The 24,251-nt window shown below is 43.3% G+C and overlaps 1 protein-coding gene across 5 annotated transcripts in view; it reads left to right on the top strand.

Annotated features, from left to right (window-relative positions):
• The window catches only part of SZT2 (SZT2 subunit of KICSTOR complex), a 482,374-nt gene that overhangs the window by 35,784 nt on the left and 422,339 nt on the right, over window positions 1-24,251 (top strand). For all 5 annotated transcript variants that reach the window (XM_053693604.1, XM_053693601.1, XM_053693602.1 and 2 more), the window contains exons 10-13: window positions 918-1,143; window positions 2,214-2,343; window positions 14,449-14,591; window positions 17,054-17,206. In XM_053693604.1, the coding sequence (XP_053549579.1) occupies window positions 918-1,143; window positions 2,214-2,343; window positions 14,449-14,591; window positions 17,054-17,206 (652 nt within the window). The remainder of the gene's footprint in view (window positions 1-917; window positions 1,144-2,213; window positions 2,344-14,448; window positions 14,592-17,053; window positions 17,207-24,251) is intronic.

Below are 24,251 nucleotides of genomic sequence, written 5' to 3'. Positions count from 1 at the left end.
TTTTCATATAACTGCATGTAATAGACACTACTATAAAGAATAATATGCACAGATACTGATATAAAAATTTAGTATAAAACCTTTTAAAAACTTAGAAGCTCCCAGTTTAGCTCTGTTGAAAAGGTTAGCTGGACCTCCCACTGAAAGTGCCCGTATAGCAAATAGAGCAGACCCCCCCTTCCCTGCATATGAAAATACCCTTTACACAAACAGGAGCAAGCTGGAGTAGGTAGACAACAATGTATTTCTAAAACTTTGGTGCTTGGTTAGGAGTCTAAATATCAGCGCAATGTTATTTAAAAATAAGAAAAATACTATACATTGTTACGAAAATAAAACCGCAACCTGTATGGGCTATATAAATGGATCATCTACAAAACATTTATGCAAATAAAAATCTAGTGTATAGTGAGGGACACTATACACTAGATTTTTATTTGCATAAATGTTAACTGCTTAGACCTATTCTTTAACTATTTGAAGACTATCAACACGTTTTATATATACAAAAAATATAAATCTATATCTCAAAGATGTAGCAAATCTTCAAATTGTTAAATAATATGCATTATAAAGACAAGGAATTATATTCCAAACACAGAAATGCTACAAATGATGCACTCCTGTTACAGGGAGTGAGAGATTGCTCCTAGGTCTAAGAAAGTCGTATGTTTTAAAGCGTTATTTGTCTCATGGTCTTTGTGTTAATTCAGGTTACCATTATATTTATATCATATAGCATTTAATTTCCATACGTGTAACAGAGAGGCTGCTTGCAAACAATGATTTTATATATAGTTTTAGTAAAAATGTAATAAACAGAACACTTCTTTGTTTTGCAGTAGGAAAAAGGAGATGCGTGTGGAAGTTTTTTTCTGTCTGTTTTCTTGTTGATATTCTCTTCTTTCTAATGTAAGGTCTTCTGGAAGTGAAGCTGGTCCTTCTTTGGAAACATAACATGCGCATTGAGTACTTAGCGGTGGCACCGTGGCCTTTAGACCCCTCCAAGCGTAGTACACTTGTGGAAGTTGTTATGGAAGGAAGCTATGACATTCTACACGATATCAGCTGCACTTTAAAAAAGCCCATAACCAGCATGTACCGGACCAGCGTCATCCGACGCTTCTGGAATACCCTGCAGAGGTAATCTTCAACTTATTTTGTTTTCTGTAACACAAATCATGCATATAAGGTTATATATTCCACCAAGCTGAGCTATTAGAGTGTCATTTGCAATCAATGCTATAATTTTACGTTGTGAGTTACAATGTAACTCTCCAGTGCTTTTTATTACGCCCCTATTTTTTTATCTCATAATACGACTCTTCTATTGCTCATCTGAAAACTAACGAGTTGTGTGAAACTTGTGTGTGTGCAATATTAGATAAGGAGATCTCATATTAAATATTTGTTTTGGGACTTTTTGTAAATGTTTATATTTACTTAAATCTGAAAGATTGCTTACTTTAGTGACTGTATTAATGACAGAGTATAAGTGTGTAGTAATGCTTCTTGTTGTTTTTTGTATTATGTAGGATAAGTACTCACATGTTGTTACAGAGTCTTACATGGTTTTCTGGGAATCTTTTTCACCGTAGACCACAGGATGCACGTTTATGGATAACTGACAAAAATGAGTTGTAAAAACCCTTTTTCTTGTGAATTATCTGGGGTATGATTTTTACAAATATACCCATATTTTGCCATTAATATGAAATTCCTGTTCCCATTTTTCTGCATTAAAGGAAGAAAAGCGCCTTGTATTTACAAGGCTTTTCTGTAGTCTTAAAATAAATTACTGTGCAAACCATCTGTGAAAACTTTTTGAATACATTAATACTTTGGTACAGCTGTTTTCAATGAACAAACTTCCCTACCACTTTCTTCCTTGAACAAACCAATCCAGACCTGAAACAAAACTGGGGAATGGGTAATAAAGGAATTATCTATCTTTTTAACCAATCCAGACCAATGCTAGCCACTGTCAAATTGTTAGCAAAACTTGAATTGATTTGCAGTATCTTATCTTATCCCAGCTGAAGCCAGTTAGAAATAGATATGTAGCAGGGTTAGGCTGTGTGTACTTTTTGTTCTCAGAATAGGAAAGCCCACATTTTCAAAGTTACACTGCAAGTTTTTTCTACTGTGCATAATTAAACACTTTATTTACAATCTTGAAATGTTTCATGTTCCTTTAATTGTTCTGTTTACAGCATTAGTCAGACAGATCAGATGCTGGTTCATCTGAAGTCTTTTGACACTGTGCCTGAGCATTTCAAAATCCCTGAGAGTACCAAAAACGGAGTTCCTCTCTTCTACATCCCTCCTGGATCTACAACCCCAGTAAGTTTAAAGGGACAGTCTTGACTTGATTTCTTTTATTGTTTAAAAAGATAGATAATGCCTTTACTACCCATTCCCCAGCTTTGCATTCCCAACAGTGTTATATTAATATACTTTATAACCTTTAAAACTCTAAATCTGTCTTTCTCTTGTTAAGTGTATCCAGTCCACGGATCATCCATTACTTGTGGGATATTCTCCTTCCCAACAGGAAGTTGCAAGAGGATCACCCACAGCAGAGCTGCTATATAGCTCCTCCCCTCACTGCCATATCCAGTCATTCTCTTGCAACTCTCAACTAAGATGGAGGTCGTAAGAGGACTGTGGTGTTTTATACTTAGTTTATTTCTTCAATCAAAAGTTTGTTATTTTTAAATGGTACCGGAGTGTACTGTTTATCTCAGGCAGTATTTAGAAGAAGAATCTGCCTGCGTTTTCTATGATCTTAGCAGAAGTAACTAAGATCCTTTGCTGTTCTCACATATTCTGAGGAGTGAGGTAACTTCAGAGGGGGAATAGCGTGCAGGTTTTCCTGTAATAAGGTATGTGCAGTTAAAATATTTTTCTAGGGATGGAATTTGCTAGAAAATGCTGCTGATACCGAAGTAATGTAAGTAAAGCCTTAAATGCAGTGATAGCGACTGGTATCAGGCTTATTAATAGAGATACATACTCTTATAAAAGTGTATTTTAAAACGTTTGCTGGCATGTTTAATCGTTTTTTACATATGTTTGGTGATAAAACTTATTGGGGCCTAGTTTTTTCCACATGGCTGGCTTGAATTTTGCCTAGAAACTGTTCCCTGAGGCTTCCCACTGTTGTAATATGAGTGGGACGGGCCTATTTTGGCATTTTTTTGCACAGCAAAAATTACAGACACAGACATCCAGCTTCTTCCTGCATGATCCAGGACTTCTCTGAAGGGCTCAAAAGGCTTCAAAAGTCGTATTGAGGGAGGTAAAAAGCCACAGTAGAGCTGTGGCAGTTGTTGTTACTGTTTAAAAAACGTTTTTGTCATTTGTTATTCCGTTTTTGGTATTAAGGGGTTAATCATCCATTTGCAAGTGGGTGCAATGCTCTGCTAACTTATTACATACACTAAAAATTTTGTTAGTGTAACTGCATTTTTTCACTGTTATTTCAAAATTTGGGAAAATTTGTGTTTCTTAAAGGCGCAGTAACGTTTTTTATATTGCTTGTAAACTTGTTTTAAAGTGTTTTCCAAGCTTCCTAGTCTCATTGCTAGTCTGTTTAAACATGTCTGACACAGAGGAACCTACTTGTTCATTATGTTTGAAAGCCATGGTGGAGCCCCATAGGAGAATGTGTACTAAATGTATTGATTTCACCTTAAACAGTAAAGATCAGTCTTTATCTATAAAAGAATTATCACCAGGGGGTTCTGTCGAGGGGGAAGTTATGCCGACTAACTCTCCCCACGTGTCAGACCCTTTGCCTCCCGCTCAGGGGACGCACGCTAATATGGCGCCAATTACATCAGGGACGCCCATAGCGATTACCTTGCCAGGACATGGCTGCAATCATGAATAATACCCTGTCAGAGGTATTATCTAGATTGCCTGAATTAAGAGGCAAGCGCGATAGCTCTGGGGTTAGGAGAGATACAGAGCGCGCAAATGCTGTTAGAGCCATGTCTGATACTGCGTCACAGTATGCAGAACATGAGGACGGAGAGCTTCAGTCTGTGGGTGACATCTCTGACTCGGGGAAACCTGATTCAGAGATTTCTAATTTTAAATTCAAGCTTGAGAACCTCCGTGTATTGCTTGGGGAGTTATTAGCTGCTCTGAATGACTGTAACGCAGTTGCAATTCCAGAGAAATTGTGTAGGCTGGATAGATACTATGTGGTGCCGGTGTGTACTGACGTTTTTCCTATACGTAAAAGGCTTACAGAAATTATTAACAAGGAGTGGGATAGACCTGGTGTGCCCTTTTCCCCACCTCCTATATTTAGAAAAATGTTTCCAATAGACGCCACTACACGGGTCTTATGGCAGACGGTCCCTAAGGTGGAGGGAGCAGTTTCTACTTTAGCAAAGCTTACCACTATCCCGGTTGAGGACAGTTGTGCTTTTTCAGATCCAATGGATAAAAAATTGGAGGGTTACCTTAAGAAAATGTTTATTCAACAAGGTTTTATTTTACAGCCCCTTGCATGCATTGCGCCTGTCACTGCTGCGGCGGCATTCTGGTTTGAGGCCCTGGAAGAGGCCATCCAGACAGCTCCATTGAATGAAATTATTGACAAGCTTAGAACGCTTAAGCTAGATAACTCATTTGTTTCTGATGCCATTGTTCATTTGACTAAACTAACGGCTAAGAATTCCGGATTCTCCATCCAGGCGCGTAGGGCGCTATGGCTTAAATCCTGGTCAGCTGACGTGACTTCAAAGTCTAAATTACTCAACATTCCTTTCAAGGGGCAGACCTTATTCGGGCCTGGCTTGAAATAAATTTTTGCTGACATTACTGGAGGCAAGGGCCATACCCTTCCTCAGGACAGGTCCAAATCAAAGGCCAAACAGTCTAATTTTCGTGCCTTTCGAAATTTCAAGGCAGGAGCAGCATCAACTTCCTCCGCTTCACTGTTGCTCATTCCAGACAGGCCTGGAAACCTAACCAGTCCTGGAACAAGGGCAAGCAGGCCAGAAAGCCTGCTGCTGCCCCCAAGACAGCATGTAGGAACGGCCCACTATCCGGAAACGGATCTAGTGGGGGGCAGACTTTCTCTCTTCGCCCAGGCGTGGGCAAGAGATGTTCAGGATCCCTGGGCGTTGGAGATCATATCTCAGGGATATCTTCTGGACTTCAAAGCTTCTCCTCCACAAGGGAGATTTCATCTTTCAAGGTTATCAGCAAACCAGATAAAGAAAGAGGCATTCCTAAGCTGTGTGAAAGACCTCCTAGTAATGGGAGTGATCCATCCAGTTCCGCGGACGGAACAAGGACAGGGATTTTATTCAAATCTGTTTGTGGTTCCCAAGAAAGAGGGAACCTTCAGACCAATCTTGGATCTAAAGATCTTAAACAAATTCCTCAGAGTTCCATCATTCAAAATGGAAACTATTCGGACCATCCTACCCATGATCCAAGAGGGTCAGTACATGACCACAGTGGACTTAAAGGATGCCTACCTTCACATACCGATTCACAAAGATCATCATCGGTTCCTAAGGTTTACCTTTCTAGACAGGCATTACCAATTTGTAGCTCTTCCCTTCGGGTTGGCCACTGCCCCGAGAATTTTTACAAAGGTTTTGGGCTCACTTCTGGCGGTTCTAAGACCGCGAGGCATAGCGGTGGCTCCGTATCTAGACGACATCCTGATACAGGCGTCAAGCTTTCAAATTGCCAAGTCTCATACAGAGATAGTTCTGGCATTTCTGAGGTCGCATGGGTGGAAAGTGAACGTGGAAAAGAGTTCTCTATCACCACTCACAAGAGTCTCCTTCCTAGGGACTCTTATAGATTCTGTAGAGATGAAAATTTACCTGACGGAGTCCAGGTTATCAAAACTTCTAAATGCTTGCCGTGTCCTTCATTCCATTCCACGCCCGTCAGTGGCTCAGTGCATGGAAGTAATCGGCTTAATGGTAGCGGCAATGGACATAGTGCCATTTGCGCGCCTGCATCTCAGACCGCTGCAATTATGCATGCTAAGTCAGTGGAATGGGGATTACTCAGATTTGTCCCCTCTACTAAATCTGTATCAAGAGACCAGAGATTCTCTTCTCTGGTGGCTTTCTCGGGTCCATCTGTCCAAGGGTATGACCTTTCGCAGGCCAGATTGGATGATTGTAACAACAGATGCCAGCCTTCTAGGTTGGGGCGCAGTCTGGAACTCCCTGAAGGAGTTAAGAGCAATATTCAATGCTCTTCTTGCTTGGCCTCAGTTAGCAACACTGAGGTTCATCAGATTTCAGTTGGACAACATCACGACTGTGGCTTACATCAACCATCAAGGGGGAACCAGGAGTTCCCTAGCGATGTTAGAAGTCTCAAAGATAATTCGCTGGGCAGAGTCTCACTCTTGCCACCTGTCAGCAATCCACATCCCAGGCGTAGAGAACTGGGAGGCGGATTTTCTAAGTCGTCAGACTTTTCATCCGGGGGAGTGGGAACTCCATCCGGAGGTGTTTGCTCAACTGGTCCATCGTTGGGGCAAACCAGAACTGGATCTCATGGCGTCTCTCCAGAACGCCAAGCTTCCTTGTTACGGATCCAGGGACCCGGGAGCAACGCTGATAGATGCTCTAGCAGCTCCTTGGTTCTTCAACCTGGCCTATGTGTTTCCACCGTTTCCTCTGCTCCCTCGACTGATTGCCAAAATCAAACAGGAGAGAGCATTGGTGATTCTGATAGTGCCTGCATGGCCACGCAGGACCTGGTATGCAGACCTAGTGGACATGTCATCTCTTCCACCATGGACTCTGCCTCTGAGGCAGGACCTTCTAATACAAGGTCCTTTCAATCATCCAAATCTAATTTCTCTGAGACTGACTGCATGGAGATTGAACGCTTGATTCTATCAAGGCGTGGCTTCTCCGAGTCAGTCATTGATACCTTAATACAGGCTCGGAAGCCTGTCGCCAGGAAAATCTACCATAAGATATGGCGTAAATATCTTTATTGATGTGAATCCAAGAGTTACTCATGGAATAAGGGTAGAATTCCTAGGATATTGTCCTTTCTCCAAGAGGGTTTGTGTTACAGAAGCATTAGTTATTTTGTTGTGAAGAAACTTATTTCCCAGCAGCAATGCCTGAACCAGCCAAGCCAGCGCCTAAGAAGGGCTCCAAGAAAACTGTAACAAGTATCATTTCATAAAGGGTTAACTCTGTTCAGTTTTGAGAAAACTATTTTCTGAGGCAGGTTTCCTAGCATATTGTGTACTGTAATTAAGTTTGTGATAAGCATTCACTGCTAGGTGATAAGAAGGACTCAATTGTTTTCTTGTGTGTACTTGTTATCTGCGGTGGCCTGTCCAAGGGCTTTGTCTAAATGTGTGATGGGGGATTTTATGCTTCCCCCCCTGGGAGTGCCCTGTGTGCATGTAACCTAAATAAAAAGCAGGCTGGGCATCCCAGTCCTCAGTTCTTGGTTGTCCCTCAATCGCAGCGTTGACTCGTTTTTGTGGGCAGAAGGGTATCCTAGCTGTACTACAGCTAAGGGGGATTATTCTACATTTGCGAGACTCATATAGAATACTATGGAAAGCAGTTTCTCCCCTCTTCAGCAATAGGAATCCAGGCTACTAAGCGGTCCATCTCTCAGCGAGACTAAGGGTAACCGTAACATTTGGCGGCAGCGGTGGGATTTTTCCTGGATTTCCTAGGAGAGGTACAGAACGGATGGAGAGCGCTTACGAAAAATTGAAGCGTACAACCCTAAAGGATTTACTTGAAAGCAGAGGGGGGTACGCCAGCAACCGGCCGAGGAGAGAGCTGATCGCAGAATTGACCGAACTGGATCAGAGCTTCACAATGGCGGAAACACCGACCACGATTAGTGACGAAAAAACCAGGATTGTTCGGGAGAGGCTCTCACTGTACGGGCCGAACCCCTCCATGGAATTGGTACAGCAGTTGATGGCGGAAGCGGACAAGGATATACGAGAGACTCAAGCCCACGAACTCAACCTAGCGAACGCACACCGCAATGCTGAAGCCCCGCAGGTAATCATCCCTGTCGAAAATGCTGGGAGGCCCAAGATACCCTATGCGGCATTTCGACCCTTCCTAGAGAGCGAGACAGGGATTGATGAATATTTGGCGGACTTCGAAAGGCAATGTGCCCTGCACCAGATTCCCAACAGGGAGTGGCCCACGATATTGTCTGGGAAACTATCCGGGCGAGCCCTGGAAGCCTTTCGTACTCTGGGTGCTGAGGAAGTGACACAGTATGAGCTAGTTAAGGAGACACTGTTGCGACGGTACGCAGTAACTCCGGACGCGTATCGCCGACAGTTTCGGGGCACGAAAAAGAAGCCTAACGATACCCATATGGAATGGGCGCACCGAATGCGGAGAGCGGCAAATCACTGGATGAGCGGAAGTAAAGCGGTGACTGGTGAGGAAATTTTACAATTGTTTCTCTTAGAACATTTTTATAATGGCATGGAACAGCAAGGGAAGGAATGGCTGCGAGACAGGCGACCTTCTACCTTAGAAGAAGCAGCCAAATTGGCCGATGAACATTATGACTCCCGTCTTCACGAACCCAGAGAGGTTTACCGTGCACCCCCTCGTGCTGAATTCCGAGCCCCGGTGCCCGCAGGGCCCGCCCGACACTCAGGACCACCCAATAACAGCTCTGAGCGTCCCAGACCGACTTGCCACCGATGCAAGCAACCAGGGCATTTCATGGCTAGCTGCCCCCTTAATACGCACCAGACACCCAGGAATTACAATTACCCCTCTGGGGCATATCGTCCGGCCCGGACCCTCTGTGTTAACCAAGAGGCCCCTATGGAGGAATATTTGGGGCCGCTTCACGAGGCGGACCCTGTATATGCTGCCTCAGATAACCGCCAGCACCATCGGCAGAAGGTATGGCTCGAGGGGCGATCTACCGAGGGATTGAGAGACACAGGGGCTACTATCACGCTGGTACAGAGTCATTTGGTGCCGGAGCACAAGCGATCTGGACAGACTGTGGCCGTTAGAGTGGCGGGGGGGGATGTGTACAAAATTCCAACAGCTAAAGTGCATCTTGATTGGGGAGCGGGAAAGGGGGCTGTGAACTTGGGCATAATGGATAATTTACCTGCCGAAGTACTACTGGGCAATGATTTGGGCCCCATGACTTCTGCCTATGCTCCAGTATGCAACAACGAGGCGGACCCAGTGACTACACGGGCCCAAGCCCGGACGGAGCGAGAACTCTCACCAGTGCGGGAGACACAGGTAAGACCTACCCCGACATTGCCTGACATGTTAGGCCCCATACCCTGGGACACCCCAGATGCTTTCGAGACAGAGTCTAAGACTGACCCGACCTTACAAAAGTACCGGGAACGAGCAGAGACCGGAGGGGGCGGGGCAGATAATGAAACATTCTTATGGGAAAAAGGGAAACTATACCGCTGGACAGAGAAAAGGGGACAGCGTAGGCGACAGCTGGTAGTGCCCCACAAATACCGTCAAGAAATCCTCAAGATAGGCCATGACATCCCCTTAGCAGGCCACCTAGCTGTAACCCGTACCCTACACCGCATTACTCACACGTTCTTTTGGCCAGGGGTACACGCCGACGTTAGAACTTACTGTAACACCTGCGATGTGTGTCAACGAGTAGGAAGGCGAGGCGATCACCCTAAAGCCCATCTAGTAAATATGCCCATTGTAGAGGAACCCTTCAGCCGGGTTGCTATTGACCTAGTGGGACCACTGGCTACCCCTAGTCCCTCCGGTAAGCGCTACATTCTTACCGTAGTGGACTACGCTACCAGGTACCCAGAGGCTGTCGCCCTATCCAACATACAAGCGGATACGGTAGCGAATGCACTAGTACAGGTGTTCTCCCGGGTAGGATTTCCAAAAGAAATCCTATCCGACCGAGGCACCCAATTTACGGCTGAATTGACCCAACAACTCTGGCAGGTTTGCAAAATTAAGTCCCTCCTGAGCTCCCCATACCACCCCCAGACGAACGGGCTGTGTGAGAGGTTCAATGGGACCCTCAAGCAAATGCTCAAGACGTTCACTCAGGAATACCGAGACTGGGAACGCTTCCTGCCGCACCTCCTTTTTGCTTATCGGGAGGTGCCCCAGGAAACGACAGGGTTCTCTCCCTTCGAGTTGCTCTACGGAAGAAAGGTACGGGGACCCCTAAACCTGATCCGGGAGCACTGGGAGGGAGAGATGGAGACTGACGGTGTCCCCATTGTGCCATACGTGCTGGAACTCAGGGACCGAATGGAGCAATTAGCCAAATCCGTGCGGGCTAATCTCCAGTCGGCCCAGAGAAGACAGAAAGTATGGTACGATCGGGGGGCCCGAAAGAGAATCTTTACCATAGGACAAAAGGTGTTAGTACTTAAGCCGGTGAAGACAGACAAATTGCAGGCGTCCTGGCAGGGCCCCTACCAGATCGTAGAGAAAAGGGGAGACACCACTTATGTGATAGCTAGCTGCCACGACAACAATCTTAGAAAGACATTCCATGTAAACATGCTCAAGGAATATTTTGAGCGACCAGAGAACGGGACGGCCGTATGTTGTTCCCCTCAGGAAGGCCCCGACAGTCTACCCATTCCAGACCTATTAGAAAAGAGTCTCCCCACAGGTATAGTGGCTCAGGTTCAGATAGGAGACCGACTTAGCCCCACTGAAAGGGAGCAGCTCAACCAACTCCTACAGTCCAAACACCTCACCTTCTCCCCGAAGCCAGGGTACACTACTTTAACCACCCACCAGGTAGATACTCCGGGACAAGCTCCCTTGCGCCAGGCTCCGTACCGAATCCCCGAAGCAGTTAGGATAGGAATGAAGAAGGAGATCGATGAGATGCTCCAACTCGGGGTAATTGAGCCCTCCGATAGTCCCTGGGCCTCCCCAGTTGTCTTGGTGCCCAAGAAAGATGGGACCACCCGGTTCTGCGTAGACTATCGGAGGCTCAATGAAAAGACCGTGACGGACGCTTACCCTATGCCCAGGGTAGACGAGCTACTCGATCGTATAGCCAGGGGAAATTACCTGACCACTATTGACCTCTGCAAAGGTTACTGGCAGATTCCCCTGGCCCCGGAGGCTATCCCCAAGTCGGCATTCGTCACCCCATTCGGCTTATATCAGTTTAGGGTAATGCCGTTTGGGATGAAGAATGCCCCAGCTACATTCCAGCGCTTGGTGGATAGGCTCCTGGATGGCTTCCAGAGTTTTGCTTGCGCCTACCTGGACGACATAGCGATCCACAGTGAGTCATGGGAGGACCACTTAGCTCACATAGGAATGGTTCTGGATCAGATCCGGGCTGCTGGCCTGACTCTGAAGCCAGAAAAATGCCACTTTGGGATGGCCGAGGTACAGTACCTGGGTCACCGGGTGGGGTGTGGAAAGCAGCGACCAGAGCCGGCCAAGATAGAAGCTGTCGCCAATTGGCCCACCCCCATCACTAAGACTCAGGTCCTAGCCTTCCTGGGCACGGCAGGGTACTATAGACGGTTCGTACCAGACTACAGCACACTTGCCAAACCCCTGACTGACTTGACCAAGAAGAACTTACCTCGACAGGTCCTGTGGTCTCCCCACTGTGAAACGGCTTTCCAGGCTCTCAAAAATGCTCTAATTAACGCTCCTGTCTTGGCGGCTCCAGCCCTTAACAAACGTTTTATCGTCCACACAGATGCTTCCATGTTCGGGCTGGGAGCCGTCCTCAGCCAAGTAGGCGAAGATGGAGGGGAGCATCCAGTTGCCTACATCAGCCGGAAGCTCCTGCCCCGCGAAGTCAGCTATGCAGCGGTCGAAAAGGAGTGTTTGGCTTTGGTGTGGGCATTAAAGAAATTGACTCCCTATTTATATGGGCAGGAGTTCACTCTGGTCACCGACCATAACCCGTTGGTGTGGCTGAACCGGGTCTCTGGAGATAATGGCAGGCTATTACGTTGGAGTTTATCGTTGCAACCCTTCAATTTCACCATTACTTACAGACCTGGGAAACAGAATGGCAACGCCGACGGGTTGTCCAGACAAACCGACCTCAGCCCCGCATAACCAGCGGTCTGGACAGCCTTAGTCTGCCCCGAAAAGGGGTCAGACCGTGTCTGCCAGAGTGTTCCACAGAAAGGGAGCACTGTTACAGAAGCATTAGTTATTTTGTTGTGAAGAAACTTATTTCCCAGCAGCAATGCCTGAACCAGCCAAGCCAGCGCCTAAGAAGGGCTCCAAGAAAACTGTAACAAGTATCATTTCATAAAGGGTTAACTCTGTTCAGTTTTGAGAAAACTATTTTCTGAGGCAGGTTTCCTAGCATATTGTGTACTGTAATTAAGTTTGTGATAAGCATTCACTGCTAGGTGATAAGAAGGACTCAATTGTTTTCTTGTGTGTACTTGTTATCTGCGGTGGCCTGTCCAAGGGCTTTGTCTAAATGTGTGATGGGGGATTTTATGCTTCCCCCCCTGGGAGTGCCCTGTGTGCATGTAACCTAAATAAAAAGCAGGCTGGGCATCCCAGTCCTCAGTTCTTGGTTGTCCCTCAATCGCAGCGTTGACTCGTTTTTGTGGGCAGAAGGGTATCCTAGCTGTACTACAGCTAAGGGGGATTATTCTACATTTGTGAGACTCATATAGAATACTATGGAAAGCAGTTTCTCCCCTCTTCAGCAATAGGAATCCAGGCTACTAAGCGGTCCATCTCTCAGCGAGACTAAGGGTAACCGTAACAGTTTGGACAAAGGCTTATCAGCTAGTTCTTTAAAAGGACAGATCTCTGCTCTGTCTATTATTTTGCACAAGCGTCTGGCAGAAGTTCCAGACGTCCAGGCATTTTGTCAGGCTTTGGTTAGGATTAAGCCTGTGTTTAAAACTGTTGCTCCCCCGTGGAGCTTAAACTTGGTTCTTAAAGTTCTTCAGGGAGTTCCGTTTGAACCCCTTCATTCCATTGATATTAAACTTTTATCTTGGAAAGTTCTGTTTTTGATGGCTATTTCCTCGGCTCGAAGAGTGTCTGAGTTATCTGCCTTACATTGTGATTCTCCTTATCTGATTTTTCATTCAGAAAAGGTAGTTCTGCGTACCAAACCTGGGTTTTTACCTAAGGTGGTTTCTAACAGGAATATCAATCAAGAGATTGTTGTTCCATCATTGTGTCCTAATCCTTCTTCAAAGAAGGAACGTCTTTTGCATAATCTGGACGTAGTCCGTGCCTTGAAGTTTTACTTACAGGCTACTAAAGATTTTCGTCAAACATCTGCCCTGTTTGTCGTTTACTTTGGACAGAGGAGAGGTCAAAAAGTTTCGACAACCTCTCTCTCCTTTTGGCTTCGGAGCATAATACGCTTAGCCTATGAAACTGCTGGACAGCAGCCCCCTGAAAGGATTACAGCTCATTCTACCAGAGCTGTGGCTTCCACCTGGGCCTTTAAAAATGAGGCCTCTGTTGAACAGATTTGCAAGGCTGCGACTTGGTCTTCGCTTCACACCTTTTAAAAATTTTCAAAATTTGACACTTTTGCTTCTTCGGAGGCTGTTTTTGGGAGAAAGGTTCTACAGGCAGTGGTTCCTTCCGTTTAAGTTCCTGCCTTGTCCCTCCCATCATCCGTGTACTTTAGCTTTGGTATTGGTATCCCACAAGTAATGGATGATCCGTGGACTGGATACACTTAACAAGAGAAAACATAATTTATGCTTACCTGATAAATTTATTTCTCTTGTAGTGTATCCAGTCCACGGCCCGCCCTGTCCTTTTAAGGCAGGTCTAAATTTTAATTAAACTACAGTCACCACTGCACCCTGTGGTTTCTCCTTTCTCGTCTTGTTGCGGTCGAATGACTGGATATGGCAGTGAGGGGAGTAGCTATATAGCAGCTCTGCTGTGGGTGATCCTCTTGCAACTTCCTGTTGGGAAGGAGAATATCCCACAAGTAATGGATGATCCGTGGACTGGATACACTACAAGAGAAATAAATTTATCAGCTAAGCATAAATTATGTTTTTTCTAAGCCCCTTCAGGCCGCCTCTTATCTCAGTGCATGCTAGTAGCTTTTCACAGCCAGACAGTGCTAGTTCATGTGTGTCATATATATATATATATATATATATAACATTGTGCTCACTTCCGTGGAGTTATTTATGAGTCATGACTAATTGGCTAAAATGCAAGTTTGTGAAAGCACTGACATAAGGGGGCTGTCTGCAGATGCTTAGATACAAGGTAATCACAGAGGTAAAAAAGTGTATGTGTTGATTATGCAAAACTGGGGAATGGGTAATAAAGGGATTATCTATCTTTTAAAACAATAAACATTTTTATGTAGACTGTCCCTTTAAGTATCTGTAAAGCTTTTTGAAGATTTATTTGTTTATATATATTTTTTTTTGTTTCATTTTTTGCCTAACTCGGTTTTCTTTGATATTGACAGGTGTTGTCCCTTCAGCACAGCGGTTCTGATTCTAGTCATTCCCAGTTTGTTGCTTATTGGAAACCAATTCTCTCAATGGATGCAAACTACTGGCAGAGATGGCTGCATGTGCATCGTATTGTGTTACTACTAGAGCATGACATGTGAGCACCTGTATCTTAGTTTATACGTACAGTTAAAGGGACATTACAAAAAAAGTTTTCTTAGCCTTTGTTTTTTTTATTCTGAGATTGGTGTGGAAGCACAAACTAGTTGTCGAAGCTGATTATAGGTATGTGCCAAACAGAAGCTTACAGTGCTCCAAGATCATCACCCTATGGGCGCTTCCATGTCAGTTTAGTCATTTAATAAAAGTCTGATCAGCCAACTTTCCCCCCACCCCAGCAATTTTTATAATAAATGTGAATCAAAATAAAGGGCCATAATACCCAAATGTTTAAACACTTGAAAGTGATGCAGCATAGCTGTAAAAAGCGGTCTAGAAAATATCACCTGAACATCTCTATGTAAAAAAGAAAGATATTTTACCTCAAAAGTTTCTTAGTAGCCACATCCCATTGTAAAGGACTTCTAAGCAGCAAATCAGTATGTATGTCCTGGGACAGCCGAAGGGTTGAGCCTCGTGCACTCTCATGTTATTTCCCTATTCAGTGTAAGGAAGTTTACAATGAAATCTCATGAGAGTTAAGTCAAATCTCATGAGATCACAGTAAAAGAGTTCATGACCTCAGCACTGCTGATGCTGATTGGCTGCTGTTCATTTCTTTTTTTTTTTACCTGCAGCTGAGCTGAGGAAATTGTGAGGTAAAATATCTTCCTTTTTACATAGAGATGCTTAGGTGATATTTTCCTGTCAGCTTTTTACAGTTATACTGCATCAGTTTCAAGTGATTTAGCATATGAGTATTATGTCCCTTTAAGTTAAAGTCAAACTAAACTCTTAGGATTGTGATAAAATCAGATAGAATAAACTTTAAACAACTTTCTTCTTTTCTTCTGAAAGTATATTGCAGAGTTATTTTTATATATATATAGGATTAATCATTTTATATTACCATCTTTAATGACCAAAAGAAAAAGTGAAATGAGTAAGTAAATGAATACTGTATGCCTGTTGAGTACTCACTCACTTCTGAGCTCAGACTCATCTCAATATCTCAGACATGTATTATATTGTCAGGCATCAGATTACCATTGGTACAACTGTAACTTCAGTATATCAATGAATGATTTATTTTAAAACAAAAATGCAAACAATAACGGCAAGATATAGTTATAGGAACAATGCATCTAAGAAATTCTAGCCTGTATATTATAATGTAAACCTTTTATTTTTGTGGATATTGGTGGTTTGGTTTTAACAGCAAGTTTCCCAAGTATAGTTTGCCCTTGAAGGTACCTGTAAATAGCAACTTGCATGCATATATATATATATATATGGCTCAAAATTTCAGGTTGTAAGCTACTAGCCGGGCCAAAATTTTACTCGCCACTTCTGATCCTCCCCACTCCTGCCCACACCACAGCCACTACTCCACCCCCTTTTTGCATATGTTTAGCCATTGTGAAACACATTATTGTGCAGTCATTTTTAGTTGTTTTTTTATACCATAACAAATTAAATAATGCTACATAAAGTAACAGATTAACAAAAATAAGTGCATAGCAGTTAGCAACATTAACGTGGCGGTTCTGGGTAAGACGACAGCTGGATAGAAATAAGAAGTTGTTGAAGTGAGAGAATGCAGAGAGAGCTGACAGTCATGGAAAGTCATAGCAGACCTGCAGATTTTTTTTTAATAATTAGAATCTCTCCCTTCTCTCTCTTAACTCTCTTTCTCCCCTCCATCCTCTCTTCAATCATTCTTGTTGCCCTCTCCCTTATCTCTCAGGCAATATCTTCTCTTTACACTATTTTTTCCCTCTCTCATATCTTTATACTCTTTTTTTTTTTTTTTTTTTTTTTTTTTTTCTCTCCCCTCTCTCGTAAAGCTTTCTTCTTCTCCACTTTTACTTTTCCTCTCCAATCTCTTTCTCTGCCGGTATTTACCTTCTCAGAAGTAACAGTCTAAGCACTAATGGTGCTCCAACAGCCCTAGAGTAATAGCACATCCTGCCCTTTCTAGGATATATAATATCCCTTCAGATAATATTGTTAACACATAGCCCAAAATGTGTTTGTGCCAATGCTGCAATAGGAGTGTACATTTTGCATATGTGCTAACTTTGCTACTTACAACACGCCACCTTCGGATCGTGAGTGAATGTTGATTCAATCTTCACTCACTAACTTTCACTCACCACCATTAAATTTCCACTCGCCAATGGCTATTAAAGAGTGGAAATTTTGAGGCCTGTATATAAAAATAACAAAACACCACTTTATGTTTTCTTGTTAATCTATGCATTGTGCTCCTCTTATAATCAAAACTTTAAATTTTTGGGGATGTTAAATGTATAATATTTCTATTAATGAAGGATGCCAGTTACAGTACTGTTTTATTGTAATAGATTTACACTTATATTGGAGCATTATTTCCAGCCATGCAGGGGGTACTCATTAGGTCATTTTGTTATCTCACCTGCCCCTCTCATGTACCTTTAGGCCCGTACCAAAGCACCTCCATACTCCAGGAAATAACGGACGTTACAGCACGGTCCAGTGTCGGATCTCTCACACGGCGCTTACGTCCCTACTGCGAGACTGGAGCAGCTTTGTGCTTGTGGAAGGATATTCTTATGTCAAACTAATGCTCAGGTAACACAATCTGAACTGCAGAATCATAAAAAAAAATGTTTTTAAAATGTTACGTTGCCAATATTACATTTTAGGTATTCAGTATTTTTACAGTCACACACAGAAACATAGTTTTCAACAGCAGATAAGAAGGTTCATTGTATCTTCTCATAATTCCTTCTAAAAAAGGACCAACATGTGAGAATTGCACAAGCATAATAAAAAGACAATGCAAAAGCTCTGAGTCTGAATTTCAAATGAGTAGTAGATTTTTTTCTGACACATGCTCAGTTGGAGCTGAAGCCTCAAACTTCTAATTAAAGGGACATTGTTGTGGAAAAGAAATTCATGCTTTAATTTACTGGTACATGTAATTCTGTCACTCACTTTGGGCCAGATTACGAATGGAGCACAATATTGTGCTTACGCAAGCGCGATTGTTCCGCTCCACTCAGTAATACTAACCCACGTAATTTAGCCACCAATCAGCAAGCGCTATCCAGGTGCTGAACCAAAAATGGTCCGGCTCCTAAGCTTACTACATTTCTGCTTTTCAAATAAAGATACCAAGCGAATAAAGAAAAATTGATAATAGGAGTAAATTAGAAAGCTGGTTAAAATTGCATGTTGTATCTGAGTCATTAAAGAAAACATTTGGGTTTCATATCCCTTTAAAGTAAAGACTGTTTAAATTGAAAGTAAAATAAACAGGAAGTGTTTTTGTATACCAATACTATCAAGCTAGGCATCTTCTGCTCATTGGCTGAAAGGGACATCTCCCACAGAAAAAAAGTTGGTTTATTCAGCTCAGTAACAAATGTTTTTTAAAAAGCATTTAAAAAAAAAAAAATACAATTTGAAAAACAATAACACAAAAAAGGGACAATTTCTGAGTGCAGTAGATCATACGGAATTAAATTAGAGCGGAAGAAGGAACTTAAAGGGCTAATCTAGTCAAAATTAAACTTTCTTGATTCAGATAGAGCAGGTAATTTAAAAGCAACTTTCTAATTTACTCCTATTATAATTTTTTCTTCGTTCTCTTACTATCTTTATTAGAATGTAAGCTTAGGAGCCAATCTATTTTTGGTTCAGCACCTGGGTAGCGCTTGCTGATTGGTGGCTTCATTTAGACATCAATCAGAAAGTGCTACCCAGGTTCTGAACCAAAAATGGGCCGGCTCCTAAGCTTACATTTTTGCTTTTTCAAATAAAGATACCAAGAAAACGAAACAAAATTAATAATAGGAGTAAATTAGAAAGTTGCTTAACATTGCTGCTCTATCTGAATCATGAAAGTTTAATTTTGACTTGACTGTCCCTTTAAACAAATATAATTCTTTTTCTCCTGTTAAGTGTGGTCAGTCCACGGGTCATCATTACTTCTGGGATATTATCTCCTCCCCTACAGGAAGTGCAAGAGTATTCACCCAGCAGAGCTGCTATATAGCTCCTCCCCTCTACGTCACCTCCAGTCATTCTCTTGCACCCAACGAATAGATAGGATGTGTGAGAGGACTGTGGTGATTTAATTAGTTTATTACCTTCAATCAAAAGTTTGTTATTTTATAATAGCACCGGAGTGTGTTATTCATTCTCTGGTAGAATTTGAAGAAGAATCTACCTGAGTTTTTTCTATGATTTTACTTGGAGTAGTTAAGATCATATTGCTGTTTCTCGGCCATCTGAGGAGAGGTAAACTTCAGATCAGGGGACAGCGGGCAGATGAATCTGCAAAGAGGTATGTAGCAGTTTGTTATTTTCTGACATGGAATTGATGAGAAAATCCTGCCATACCGTTATAATGTAAACTCAGCCTTAAATGCAGTAGAGGTAGCTGGTATCAGGCTGTCATGTATGTATATTTTACACTTCAGTATTCTGGGGAATGGTACTTCACTGGTTTTATACTGTATGCATAGATTTTACCTAATTTGCAGGGACTTGCAATAGGTTTTAAATAACAATTGATTTATTGAGGTTAAACGTTTTTTTGCTGGCATGTAAAAACGTTTATTTCTCTGAGGTACTGGGTGAAAAAATGTTGTGGGCATTATTTTTTCCACTTGGCAATAGTTTTGTTTAATTTAAAGCAGTTCACTGATCTCTCTCACTGTTATGTGTGAGGGGGAGGGGCCATTTTTGGCGCTTTTACTACGCATCAAAAAATTCAGTCAGAGGTTCATTTTCTTCCTGCATGATCCGGTTCATCTCTTCAGAACTCAGGGATCTTCAAATCCTTTTTTGAGGGAGGTAATCATCACAGCAGAGCTGTGAAGAGTGTAGCTGACTGTGATAAAAAACGTTTATTTGTGTATTTTTTCTGCTGACAGGGTTAGTTATCCTTTGCTAATGGGAACAATCCTTTGCTAAAATTGTATATTTCTTACAAAGATTTGATGCTATAACTTAATTATTTTCAACTGTCATAATTTGTTCTGTGCTTCTGATAGGCACAGTTCGTTTTCATATAATTGTAAATTAATTGAAAAAGCATTTCCAAGTTGCTAGTTAATTGCTAGTGTGTTAAACATGTCTGATTCAGAGGAAGATACATGTGTTATATGTACTAATGCCAAAGTGGAGCCCAATAGAAATTTATGTACTAACTGTATTGATGCTACTTTAAATAAAAGTCAATCTGTACAAATTGAACATATTTCACCAGACAACGAGGGGAGAGTTATGCCGACTAACTCGCCTCACGTGTCAGTACCTGCATCTCCCGCTCGGGAGGTGCGTGATATTGTAGCGCCGAGTACATCTGGGCGGCCATTTCAAATCACATTACAGGATATGGCTACTGTCATGACTGAAGTTTTGGCTAAATTACCAGAACTTAGAGGCAAGCGTGATCACTCTGGGGTGAGAACAGAGTGCGCTGATAATATTAGGGCCATGTCAGACACTGCGTCACAGGCGGCAGAACATGAGGACGGAGAACTTCATTCTGTGGGTGACGGTTCTGATCCAAACAGATTGGATTCAGATATTTCAAATGTTAAATTTAAGCTGGAAAACCTCCGTGTATTACTAGGGGAGGTGTTAGCGGCTCTGAATGATTGTAACACAGTTGCAATACCAGAGAAAATGTGTAGGTTGGATAAATATTTTGCGGTACCCGGCGAGTACTGATGTTTTTCCTATACCTAAGAGACTTACTGAAATTGTTACTAAGGAGTGGGATAGGCCCGGTGTGCCGTTCTCACCTCCTCCGATATTTAGAAAAATGTTTCCAATAGACGCCACCACACGGGACTTATGGCAAACGGTCCCTAAGGTGGAGGGAGCAGTTTCTACTTTGGCTAAGCGTACCACTATCCCGGTGGAGGATAGCTGTGCCTTTTCAGATCCAATGGATAAAAAATTAGAGGGTTACCTTAAGAAAATGTTTGTTCAACAAGGTTTTATATTGCAACCTCTTGCATGTATTGCGCCTGTCACGGCTGCAGCAGCATTTTGGTTTGAGTCTCTGGAAGAGACACTTGAATCATCTACACTAGATGAGATTACACTCAAACTTAGAACCCTTAAGTTAGCTAACTCATTTATTTCAGATGCCGTAGTACACTTAACTAAACTTACGGCTAAGAATTCCGGATTTGCCATTCAGGCACGCAGAGCGCTGTGGCTAAAATCCTGGTCAGCTGATGTTACTTCTAAATCTAAATTGCTTAATATACCTTTCAAAGGGCAGACCTTATTCGGGCCCGGGTTGAAGGAGATTATCGCTGACATTACAGGAGGTAAAGGCCATGCCCTGCCTCAGGACAAAGCCAAACCTAGGGCTAGACAGTCTAATTTTCGTTCCTTTCGTAATTTTAAAACAGGAACAGCACCAACTTCCTCTGCACCAAAACAGGAAGGAGCTGTTGCTCGCTACAGACAAGGCTGGAAACCTAACCAGTCCTGGAACAAGGGCAAGCAGGCCAGGAAACCTGCTGCTGCCCCTAAGACAGCATGAATCGAGGGCCCCTGATCCGGGACCGGATCTAGTAGGGGGCAGACTTTCTCTCTTCGCCCAGGCTTGGGCAAGAGATGTTCAGGATCCCTGGGCGTTAGAGATCATATCTCAGGAATACCTTCTGGACTTCAAATCCTCTCCCCCAAGAGGGAGATTTCATCTGTCAAGGTTGTCAACAAACCAAATAAAGAAAGAAGCGTTCCTACGCTGCGTACAAGATCTTTTATTAATGGGAGTGATCCATCCAGTTCCGCGGTCGGAACAAGGACAAGGGTTTTACTCAAATCTGTTTGTAGTTCCCAAAAAAGAGGGAACTTTCAGGCCAATCTTGGATTTAAAGATCCTAAACAAGTTCCTAAGAGTTCCATCGTTCAAGATGGAAACTATTCGAACAATTTTGCCCATGATCCAAGAGGGTCAGTACATGACCACAGTGGATTTAAAGGATGCTTACCTTCACATACCGATTCACAGAAATCATTACCGGTATCTAAGGTTTGCCTTTCTAGACAGGCATTACCAGTTTGTAGCTCTTCCATTCGGATTGGCTACGGCTCCAAGAATCTTCACAAAGGTTCTGGGTACTCTTCTGGCCGTACTAAGACCGCGAGGAATTTCGGTAGCTCCGTACCTAGACGACATTCTGATACAAGCTTCAAGCTTTCAAACTGCCAAGTCTCATACAGAGTTAGTACTGGCATTTCTAAGGTCGCATGGATGGAAGGTGAACGAAAAGAAGAGTTCTCTCTTTCCACTCACAAGAGTTCCCTTCTTGGGGACTCTGATAGATTCTGTAGAAATGAAGATTTACCTGACAGAAGACAGGTTAACAAAGCTTCAAAATGCATGCCGTGTCCTTCATTCCATTCAACACCCGTCAGTAGCTCAATGCATGGAGGTGATCGGCTTAATGGTAGCGGCAATGGACATGGTACCTTTTGCACGCCTACATCTCAGACCACTGCAATTGTGCATGCTAAGTCAGTGGAATGGGGATTACTCAGATTTGTCCCCCACTCTGAATCTGAATCAAGAGACCAGAAATTCTCTTCTATGGTGGCTTTATCGGCCACATCTGTCCAGGGGGATGCCATTCAGCAGGCCAGACTGGACAATTGTAACAACAGACGCCAGCCTACTAGGTTGGGGCGCTGTCTGGAATTCTCTGAAGGCTCAGGGACTATGGAATCAGGAGGAGAGTCTCCTTCCAATAAACATTCTGGAACTGAGAGCAGTTCTCAATGCCCTTCTGGCTTGGCCCCAGTTAACAACTCGGGGGTTCATCAGGTTTCAGTCGGACAACATCACGACTGTAGCTTACATCAACCATCAGGGAGGGACAAGAAGCTCCCTAGCAATGATGGAAGTATCAAAGATAATTCGCTGGGCAGAGTCTCACTCTTGCCACCTGTCTGCAATCCACATCCCGGGAGTGGAGAACTGGGAGGCGGATTTCTTAAGTCGTCAGACTTTTCATCCGGGGGAGTGGGAACTTCATCCGGAGGTCTTTGCCCAGATACTTCGACGTTGGGGCAAACCAGAGATAGATCTCATGGCGTCTCGTCAGAACGCCAAGCTTCCTCGCTACGGGTCCAGATCCAGGGATCCGGGAGCGGTTCTGATAGATGCTTTGACAGCACCTTGGACCTTCGGGATGGCTTATGTGTTTCCACCCTTCCCGATGCTTCCTCGATTGATTGCCAGAATCAAACAGGAGAGAGCATCAGTGATTCTAATAGCACCTGCATGGCCACGCAGGACTTGGTATGCAGATCTAGTGGACATGTCATCCTGTCCGCCTTGGTCTCTACCTCTGAAACAGGACCTTCTGATCCAGGGTCCATTCAAACATCAAAATCTAACTTCTCTGAAGCTGACTGCTTGGAAATTGAACGCTTGATTTTATCAAAACGTGGTTTTTCTGAGCCAGTTATTGATACCTTAATACAGGCTAGGAAGCCTGTTACCAGAAGGATTTACCATAAAATATGGCGTAAATACTTATATTGGTGCGAATCCAAGAGTTACTCATGGAGTAAGGTTAGGATTCCAAGGATATTGGCTTTTCTACAAGAGGGTTTAGAAAAGGGGTTATCCGCTAGTTCTTTAAAGGGACAGATTTCAGCTCTGTCCATTCTTTTACACAAACGTCTGTCAGAAGTTCCGGACGTTCAAGCTTTTTGTCAGGCTTTAGCTAGGATCAAGCCTGTGTTTAAAACTGTTGCTCCGCCATGGAGTTTGAACTTAGTTCTTAATGTTTTACAGGGTGTTCCGTTTGAACCCCTTCATTCCATTGATATCAAGTTGTTATCTTGGAAAGTTCTGTTTTTAATGGCTATTTCCTCGGCTCGAAGAGTTTCTGAGTTATCTGCCTTACATTGTGATTCTCCTTATCTGATTTTTCATTCAGACAAGGTAGTTCTGCGTACTAAACCTGGGTTCCTACCTAAGGTGGTCACTAACAGGAATATCAATCAAGAGATTGTTGTTCCATCTTTGTGTCCTAATCCTTCCTCGAAGAAGGAACGTCTGCTACACAATCTAGATGTAGTCCGTGCCCTGAAATTTTATCTACAGGCAACTAAGGATTTTCGTCAAACGTCTTCCCTGTTTGTCGTTTATTCTGGTCAGAGGAGAGGTCAAAAAGCTTCGGCTACCTCTCTCTCTTTTTGGCTTCGTAGCATAATACGATTAGCCTATGAGACTGCTGGACAGCAGCCTCCTGAAAGAATTACAGCTCATTCTACTAGAGCTGTGGCTTCCACTTGGGCCTTTAAGAATGAGGCTTCTGTTGAACAGATTTGCAAGGCTGCAACTTGGTCTTCTCTTCATACTTTTTCCAAATTTTACAAATTTGACACTTTTGCTTCTTCGGAGGCTGTTTTTGGGAGAAAGGTTCTTCAGGCAGTGGTTCCCTCCGTATAAAGAGCCTGCCTGTCCCTCCCGTCATCCGTGTACTTTTGCTTTGGTATTGGTATCCCAGAAGTAATGATGACCCGTGGACTGACCACACTTAACAGGAGAAAACAAAATTTATGCTTACCTGATAAATTCATTTCTCCTGTAGTGTGGTCAGTCCACGGCCCGCCCTGTTTTTTATGG

The sequence above is a fragment of the Bombina bombina genome, chromosome 10 (assembly GCF_027579735.1).
Source record: "Bombina bombina isolate aBomBom1 chromosome 10, aBomBom1.pri, whole genome shotgun sequence".
Taxonomy (NCBI): Eukaryota; Metazoa; Chordata; class Amphibia; order Anura; family Bombinatoridae; genus Bombina; species Bombina bombina.
The sequence above is the reverse complement of the archived record's forward strand: the minus strand, read 5'-3'. Positions and strand labels throughout refer to the sequence as shown.